The sequence below is a fragment of the Phytophthora cinnamomi genome, assembly GCF_018691715.1.
Source record: "Phytophthora cinnamomi strain GKB4 chromosome Unknown Contig24, whole genome shotgun sequence".
Classification (NCBI taxonomy): domain Eukaryota; phylum Oomycota; class Peronosporomycetes; order Peronosporales; family Peronosporaceae; genus Phytophthora; species Phytophthora cinnamomi.
This window is the reverse complement of record NW_027150957.1, coordinates 637,592-647,209: the sequence shown is the minus strand read 5'-3', so window position 1 is coordinate 647,209 and position 9,618 is coordinate 637,592. Positions and strand designations below refer to the sequence as shown.

The following is a 9,618-nucleotide window of genomic DNA, read 5'->3' as shown; positions in this document are numbered from 1 at the left end:
AAAGCTCGAAACAGAGTCACTCGCTCTTCGAGTCACCTTCAAGATGACGCTAGGTTCGGCCTGTCATCTTGTTTCTTGCAGTGAGCTGGTCTCACTGGGGGCTGCAGTCCTCAGTGTCGCGTGCCCGATGTCGGCACGCGCGACTGCATTAGCAGTAGGGTGCCGCGCGCCTACTGGATGTTCGCGTTTTTTGTTGGTCCGCGGCGATGCCTAACATCGCCACGGCGGCCACCTCCAGGGGGCATGGGAGCTGTGCACTCCCGTACAAAGTGACCGATCCTTCCGCAACGGAAGCATCGCACGTTACCTCCCCTGCTGCTGGTAACCAGCAGTTGTTGCGTTCGAGAGGTCCATTGGTTCTGGACCTCCTGCCCGCTACCGGGCGCGGTTGCGGCCTCGGCACGTTCACATGCAGTTTAGCCTGCCGCGGTATTAAACTCTTCTTGTATGGCAAGAGTAATCGCAGCTTCGAGAGTACTCGGGTACTCTCGGAAGAGATAGGTATTCACAGGCCCATCTCTAAGTCCTTTCATGAACGTGACGACCTTGGTCGCCTCGTCAATCGGGTTAGTCACGATATTTGATACCAAGTATCGTGCGCGCTGCGCGTAAGCATGGACGTCATGCTTACCCTGCTGAAGGTCGAGGAACTCCGCCCTCGACCGGAATTCGTTTTGCGGGGGCTCAAACGCTTGTTTGAGCTCCTCTTTGAACACTTCGTACGTGCTGAAGCACGTAGGATCGGAGAGTCGGCGTCCATACGCCCAACTCCTTGCGCGTCCGCCAAGGCAGGACATGGCGAACGCGACCTTCGACAGCGGGTCGACGATGCGTCGAGCCGCTATGGCTGTGTTGAGCTCGACAAGCCATCGGAGGAGAGGTTCGCCCTCTCTTCCTACATAATTGCTCACGCTCAATTTTAATGATTGAGCACGCGGTGTCGTCCCCGACGACGCCGTTGTTGAGGAAGCAGCATCGCGCTGCTCCTTCATGATGAATCCCAGAGCAACACCATGTTGCTCTGTCGGCGATAGCGTACGCAACATTGTAGCTATCGCCGCCTCCCCAATGACTGTGGACAGTCGTTGGAGGGCCTCCCACTCTGGGTCAGACAGGTGGGGGCAGTCAGCGCGTGCAACATGCGTTGCAGGCGTGTTGGAGCTCTCCATGGGCACCTCCGTGCTCATGTGGTTCTCGGCTCCGCGTTCGTACACCGCGTACGAACGTCAAGCAGTCGGTCGTTGGACGGACTACTAAGTGCTACCAGGTGTAGTGGGTCTAACTTGACTCACTACTTTCGATTACACGTTGCGCAACGTGTATGAGGAAGCGTAAGTACTTAGTAATTACTTAGGTTAATTATATTTGAGTACACAAATATAAGTTAAGTAAGAAAGGATTCCAAGTGACTTAGATTAGGTAAAATGAGAACTGTATTGTTTGTAACTTGATCTTCCTCTAAAATCTGCTAAAAACTGTCTATCATCTATGAAAGGGTTGGCAGCGGCTGGCTGTCAGAGCCCCGCTAATATGCATGTCTCTGATTGGTAGAAAGATGCTGCTTTCTACCAATAGGATCTTTGGGTAGGTGTGGACCATCCATTGTGGTGACCCACTTCAATGTATCCATTGGTGTGTCTTACACCAAGACGAGGAAGTATCTAAAACTTTTAACAGATAACCTATCTGTTAAATTCACAAGTGGTTTGTAGCCATTTGTGCGTGTAACCCCGTTACACCTAGTCGTGGTCGTTATTCAAACGATCAGACTCGATTGAATTACAAATTCGAGACTCCGTTGCGTGAGCAGTCGGCCAGCCGATACCAGCTCCGCAGCGCGTCCAAGACGCCGCCCCGGACTCTCGGCGAACACCCATCCCAAGCTACAAGGACCCCGAAATCTTTCCAACGATCGAGCAGAGGGACAACATCCAGCCCAAAGTCTGCACCAGCTCGACCGCGTAAGATTCAGCGCTCAAGTGGTGACATCCGCACAAATACGCGCCGTCAGCGCAGAATTGTGGAGTTCCAATCACATGACGGCCCCGTATCAAGTTATGACGCCAATTCTGATACGAACACAAACCTGAGTGGCCCTCCTCCTCATCGTGACCCAAGATCACAGCTAGCTGCAACTTATTGTGACTTGTGCGCACCTGGATTACACTTCACGGTAAATCCACCTCGACTGTTTACTGCTCAACGTCAACACAAGCTAGTACTGTGGCAGTTTGTCACTTTGTTTCTTCATCCAGATCATTGGGACATGGCCGATTCAGAAGCTCAAAATCGCTATGCTGCGTTCGCTTTTTGCAAGAAGTGTATGGTGTCGATATACTATGCACCCTCAAACCACAAGGTTTCTGCGCACATGTCGAAATTCACCGTGCCGAGATGGTCGAGTATGAACAGAAACAACATGAAAACACGGAACTCTTGCCACGCACAGTCACCCGGGGATTAGCAGCCGTGACAGATGTTCGAAGTATCACCCCAGCGCAGCAGGAACGTGTGAATATGCTGCTTGCGCAATGGATTGCAGCGCATATCCGGCCGCTTGTCATAGTTGAAGACGAGGGATTTTTGAAGTTTGTTTCCTACGTTACTCTTGAGCTTGGCCGTGCCTGCGTGGATATCCCTAAACGGAATCAATTGCGAGGCTATATCGTGCGTTTTGCTGGTGATCTCAGAATCACAGCTCGCCATGACATTGAAGCATCATGTTTCTATTTCTCAATCACTAGTGATATCTGGACGGCTCGAACGGCTCACAGCAATATCTCCTTCACGATTCATTATGTGACAGAAGAATTTGAGCTTCGCAATTGGACACTGGAGGTGACGGAGATCCCTGGGATTCATACCGGTGGGGTAATCGCAGCAAAATTGACGGCGATGATCGGTTTGTGGAATCTGAACCGGAATGAATGCACACGATTCGTTCAAGATTCAGGAAGCAATATTGTAGGTGCTGCCGAGCTATTAAACTTTGAAAATACACCGTGCATCGCACACGAGCTGCACTTTGTAGTGTCTGGGGCACTATCGAAGAATAAGTCATCCGAGACAGAACGTCCAGCGTGGGCATCGCTTGTTGACGACGAGGAAGGCTCAACTACCATTGAATAAGAGGGCGACGATGACCTTGATGAAAATGAGAGAAGTGACATGGAGCGACTTAGAGACCTCGCAATTGACGAAGTTCTTGAGTTTGCAAATGAAGCACTCGTTGGTCTGGAGAAAAACGCCATGGAGACTATGCGCGAAATCGATCAATCATTTCGATCGTTGACTGTGTACTTCAGAAGGTCAGCGAAAGCACGCAACCAGCTCATTGAGATTCAGAAAAAAGTGACAGCAACTCTGTTGCAGTTAACATGATTGTCGAGTGTACAACACGCTGGAATAGCTGCTACGACATGTTGGAGCGATGCCTAAAGCTTCAAGGAGCATTAGATGGATTTTTTCAACACTTGCATTCTGCAGACGGGCACGTGGAGTTTAAAGATATGCGCAACAAGATTTCGAAGCCAAAGCATAAGGATTGGCTGGTAATTGACTGCATGTGCCTCCTTCTGAGGCAGTTTGCAAGAGTGTCGACAATGCTAGGTGCTCAACGTTATCCTAGTCTACCGCTTGTCATGTCTGCTATTACTGGTGTTTAAACTGTTCTTCAGAACAAGCATCTCTTGGACGGCAAACTAAATGGCGCTAGACGCGAAGCTTATGTCGATGAAGTACGAGGGTTGATGACGGATGCGCAAGCCACTATTCTCGCGTGTTTCAAAGTCGATTTGGTAAGCTAAAGAACACCGATTTGACCTGGATTGCGTACCTGGATCCCCGCGTAGCGAAGACAATGAATCACGTGAGGCCACATGAACGACTTCAAACTGATGAAAGTTTATGAAAGCTGTCGCTGAGCTCGCAAATGTTACTCCGTCGACACCCCGCATACCCAGTAATTTTCTACAGAGCCCCAGACTATATTGGCGACGCAATGTTTGGACCCCTTCAGCCCTGTGCCGCATCACGAACAGAGCAGGCATGCAGTGAAGAATTTGGCAAGTATCTCGCTGCTGCTAAAACTATAGTGATATCACAAAAAGACCGGGACAAGTTCGACACACTTGCATGGTGGCGTACCAACAAATCAACGTACCCGAACATCGCTAGGCTTGCAAGGAAGTGGCTCGGAGCAGTAGCAACAAGTGTACCTTCGGAGAGAGCGTTCTCTACTAGCGGAAACATCACAACCGCGAAACGAAGCTATTTGGCACCAGAGCTAGTTCGGGATCTTGTCTTCATCGCAGAAAACTCACGCAGGCTGGGCAAGTAAGCGTTAAATTCAATCGTATTCAGCAGAAAACGAAAAATTTGCATCTACTGAAGTAATTGTGTTTGATTCTTCGTCACTGCAACTACCTTACTCTGTTTCAGGATCGTTGGTGTGATCAATCAGCTGTTTGTTAAACTTGGGCTTCTTGTCCTACGTCAATGCAGTCTCTACCAGTCGTCTCCGTCTCCGTCGTCTTAGCAGTCACCTCGCTCGTGGACGGCACCTCATCGGTTGTCTCGGTCGTCACTCCCGTCATCTCCTCGGGCTTGACGTCGGTCGTCTCAACCGTCTCGACCGTCTCGGTGGTCACTTCCGTGGTCTCCTCCTCGGTCGTCTCGGTCGTGCCCGCAGTTGGTTTGCGCTTCGGATTGCGGTGCTTCATCGACTTGGGCTTCGTGTCCTACGTCAACCCCGTATCATCCACAATCTCAATCATCTCACTCGTCATCTCGCTCGTGGACGGCATCTCCTCGGTCGTGTCCGTGGTATCCTCCGAGGTAGCCATACTTCCTTGGCCACTTTGACCGTTCAGCGGTCACATCCTTCTCTTCCGTGGCCCTCCTTTTCTTGGACTCCTTGTTGGAGTGCGTCGAGCGCTGTTCTACGACGCACTTGCCGCCTATGAGGCGGTCTGAGGCCGCGGAGCTCGACAAAGTCCTGGTGTAGCGGGTTGCCTAGTGCCAGCGTCAGCAGGTTACTTGTGTGGAGCGAGAGTGAATGTTGTAGCAGCACAGCTGTTCGTATGCCCGTGGGCGCAGTCTGTCGACATACTGGTTCTCGTCGCTGTCGCTAGCGCCGCTCGGTGGCATCTGCTCGCTCAGCAGCGTCGTCCTTTACTTCGGATGGTTGTTCTCCGTCATCTCCAGCTCAGGCGATGTGGACCACACACGACAAGACGTTAACGATCACGTTTTTGGAGGTTTAGAAACCTGCCAAGGGGCGTGGAGGCTAAGTAGGTTTTTCGCTAAACTTCGACAGCTCTACTTAACGGGGCGGTAGGCTGGGAGGGCGGTGGGGCGTAAAAAGTACCACTCTGCGCGTCGTCGTTAAGAATGACGGAGTGTTGGGCGGTAGGCCGCTGTACCAAACTGTACCTATGTCCAAAAAATTGTCGCATTCACAAAACGCCCCGAACCCTGTGGCAGATACTACGTATGTTCCCTCAGCTAGTGGATTCGGACGACGAGGAATGGAGTAGTTCGTCCAGTGATGAAGAGATGAATGACATTGCCGTGTGTGTCGCTGCAGCGACGCAGGCGCTTGCCATTAGAGAAGATTATTTCCGTCAGCAGCGGATCATTTGGAGCGACCACGTAGCAGTCCTTCGGCGGCGAAGCTCGTTTGAGAGGAATTATCGGATGGATGACGGTGATTTTGATCATCTGTTGGAGTTGCTGCGCCCAGATCTGCAGGTAGATGCGCTCATGTCGACGGTTCGCACTGGCGAAGCTCCGATTTATGCCGAGGTAGTTTTGCGCTGTACACTGCGACGGCTAGCTGGCGGATCTTACCTCGGCATTTGCACTATTGGCCACATTAGCCACACAAAATCATGGACAGCGAGCAGGGCATCAGCGCGTTCACTGCTTTCGACGACATCCTCACACTTCTCCTCCTCTGCCTGGTGATACTCGTGTCGCGTTGGTGGGGGGAGCGTGGATTCGCTGTTCGCATACTGCGCTAGGCGGGGAGAATGACTGCCGCCACTACAGCCAGACAACTCGTCTGCTTGAGCTAGAGGACGGAAGGTGCATGCGATGGTCGTGTCCTGGGTGTCGGAGGTAGACACGTCGTCAGCGCTGGGACCCGAGAGCAAGTCAGAGGAGCTCTCGCTGGACTGGACAATGGTGCGCAGCAACTCTCGAGGGCGTTCCATTTGGATGGAGAGTCTGAATCTGGGCAGCCCCTCGCGTAGGGCGTAGGGGGCCTGCCAATCCGTGATCGAAAATTCCCTCGACGTAGTCCCGATTGCTGCACAGAGCCGCTGCGCAGCCTACCCCGACTACCGCACACCCGCACACCCGCTCCGTTAAGAACGACCCTCAGTATGTTGAGGTTGCGCCAGCATTCGGGACGGCGAGTACTTGCTAACTGAGGTGCTGGGAGTGGTGGTGCCCAATATAAACAAGGCGGCTTACAGCAGGTCCGGCGTTGTATCGGGGCTGTGTTCCTTCCGGGGCATGGAACACCTGTCAGTGTGCCATTACGTGCAGCCTCGAGCTGCGTGTCCACATTGTCGCCGTGCGCTCGTTGGTAAAGGTGCCGGAAGACAAGATAGATTCTCCACGAAGATAACATGAACTTTTACGTACAAGCCGCCAAACGAGAGAGCTATCCTATCATATTCGGACGGATTAATTCATGCCAACGTTTCAGCTATAGCCTCACCGCAAGAAGGAAACAAAAAATAGTAAGAAACTTATTGCTGCTAACTGTAATGGCGAGTTGATTGTGATTGGTCTCTCCGCATGACATTACACAGTGCTATATGCAGTACATCCGTTTTGGCGCTACTACGCTTCCGCTCACTGGCAGGTTACTACGGGTGCATCAAGCCCTCTTATTGATAACGCGCACGCGAAAGCTAGTATATGTACCAACTAAGGTGCCGCATCGGATCGGCACTCACGGTCTCCATTTGCTGTGTGCGCACTCAACGTCTCGGGTGCATTATTTCTAAACATTGCCAAGTATTCCACTGGGATCAACTCGAGCATTTAAACTCACTCGCGCGGATGACCTGTTCACAGAAATCGGTATCCTGAGTTACGAGTTTCCGCTCTCGTCATCAAGCCTTCGTCAGACGCAAGCCTGGATCCTATTAACCCTTTCGTTCTAATAACAATACATTAAGTCCCATTTAGCAAAAGTGGGTAGGCGACCGGGAGAGCTCATACTGAAGCCAATATTATCTGCTACAACCCACCAGCTTTTGCTAAGTTGGATTTCTTTGCGACAACAGCCTTTTGTTTAGATTTTTAACCAATCAAGATGCAACCAAGTATCAAGTAGTGGTACATCTATTGTGTCTCGGCGCCTCCAGTCTAGCTGGAGCTGGAACGAGCGTCATCCCAGACAAGTTGCGAGCAGCGCAGCGCACCTCCGTGAAGGTCTGGCCGATGGTGACCAACAACTCGCTCACGATGGCAGACTGGCGGGAAGGGAGAGACGGAGAAGGAGGAACTGCTCGACCGCGAGGGACGCAGAGAACTAGCAGACGCACGAGCAGGATGGGGTAGACGACAGCCATCAAGATGCTGAACACGCCCTGGACACCGGCGGACAGAACGTCGTGAGCGAGCTTGGCGTTGTCGCGGAGCTTGGCGTTGTCGCAGAGCTTGGTGAAGAACTCCGGCTCGTTCTTCATGATACGGGTGGCCTCCGAACAGCAAGCCGACGTGAAGGGGAAGAGAACAGGTCGCCAGCGCTGTCGATACGCTGGTACTCCACAACCTCCTGCGAGCCCGTGCTGAAGCCGCCCACACTGGCGGTGGATCCGGCCAGGGAGCTACAGATGATGGCCACCTCCGAGTCGTCCATGCTAGCCAAGGGTTTTGTGGTCGCAGCGTGAGGGGGATCTCCCGAACTCCCAAGCAGCGGTGTGGTTTAGCGTGCATGCACCGATGCCCCGACAGACGTCGAAGTGGTGCCTTCGTCTCCTTCCTGCAGCTGGTTCACACTAACGACAAATCCCTCGAGCACGTCCGACGACTGCCAAAGTGCTCCGTGAGCCCACGACCAGCCTTGCCGAGCACACCGAACGATAAGCTCTCGTCCAGGAAGATGCGGAAGAAGTACTTGTTGCACGATTCCACCACCTTGAGCAGCTCGATCATGTCACAGTGGTTGCAGAACAGAGCCTTCGTCACGGCGCTGGCAGTCCGAACCGCGGTTCTTGCGCTTGTCCTCGTCGCGCACGCGCTTCAACACGTGCTCCAGGTCCTCCATGTCGTTGTGCTTGTGGTAAATCACTGTGGAGCGGGCCAGGATGGCGTCCACCAGGACCGAGTCGTTACAGCCCTCATCCACGACAATGTGGTCGCCACGTTTGGCAAACGCCGCCAGAGGACGAAGTGGCCTCCGTGCCCGAGAAGGTGATCGAGTCGGTGGTCCCCATCACCTGCGCGATGTCCTACTCGAGGATCTCGTGCGTGTCGTCGACCTCGTACGTGTATTCAGCGACCTTGTCGGTGAGCGCCAGCGCATCAAGGCGCGGGGGAGAGACCTGCGAGGACGACTCGGAAGTCATTGACGTCGCTCCCGTGGATTTGCGGCGAACCCCCGAGGGGGACGGCGGGGGTGTCACGCTCGGCGATTCTGACGCAGGGCTGGCCGGGCCAGGAGAGCCAATGACGTCTCCGCTGGAGCTCGTCGGGGATATGTCCGACTCGGTGTCCTCGTCCTTGAGACCCTCCTTCATGGCGAAGGGGGACTTCTGATCCTTGTCAGTGGCCACCCAGATACGGATGGTCTCCATCCGGCGCTGCACACCGGGCATGTCCATGTTGTCGGCGTCCTAGTTCATCGTCAATACACCGGCAACCGCACAACAAATCAGTCACAAGATTCTGAGAACAATACGAGAAGCACGAAATAAAAAACTTCGGACGTACGGGGCAGAACCACTCCACGCACACCTCCAGGTCCGTGCGGTCAGCCAGCACGGGGGTCAGCAGCTGCACGAGCGTGCCGCGTGTCACGGCGTCCAGGTGCGGGATCTCGATGCCGCGCACCTCGAGCGTGTTGATGGGCTGGAATAGCACGACGGCCGTGATCCACTTGGCCAGGAAGTTGAACTAGTCCACCTCGCCGCGGCACACCGTCTTGAGCAGCACCGTGAAGACCTCCTCGGGCACCTTGTTCTTGGACACGTCCATGACCTTGCGCAGCGCGAAGTCCTCGCGCACCTCGAGCAGCAGCTTGGACTCCTCGAAGCCATGAATGCCCAGCTGGTAGCAGCTCTCGCACAGGTGGTAGTTGACGCACTTGGAGCACGAGTACATGTTCCCCACGATGGAGTCCATGCCGCAGCCGTCGCAGAACGAGTCCTCGTTCACGTGCGAGGGCGGGAACCTCATCGACTGTAGACGCCGCGTGGGAATTGGACTTGTAGAGGAAGGAGGTAGAGCACTGATGTTGATTGGGTTCTAGTATACCGTTCTCAAAAACTTAGTGAAGAATTGCCAGCACCAACCATTTAGCACGTTTCATGTCGCTGGGAACTATCATTCTTCATGTATGCAATAGTACGAGTCGCAGTTATGTCCAAAGACGAGCCT

The 9,618-nt window shown here is 53.4% G+C and overlaps 1 protein-coding gene across 1 annotated transcript in view; it reads right to left on the bottom strand.

Annotated features, from left to right (window-relative positions):
* IUM83_15309 (major facilitator superfamily) overlaps positions 1-9,363 on the bottom strand; it is a gene marked incomplete at both ends in the record, with an annotated part of 43,874 nt that extends 34,511 nt beyond the window's left edge. Inside the window, 3 exons of the mRNA XM_067940113.1 lie at positions 8,728-8,855; positions 8,953-9,090; positions 9,160-9,363. Coding sequence (XP_067794416.1) covers positions 8,728-8,855; positions 8,953-9,090; positions 9,160-9,363 — 470 coding nt within the window. The remainder of the gene's footprint in view (positions 1-8,727; positions 8,856-8,952; positions 9,091-9,159) is intronic.
* Positions 9,364-9,618: the final 255 nt, after the last annotated feature.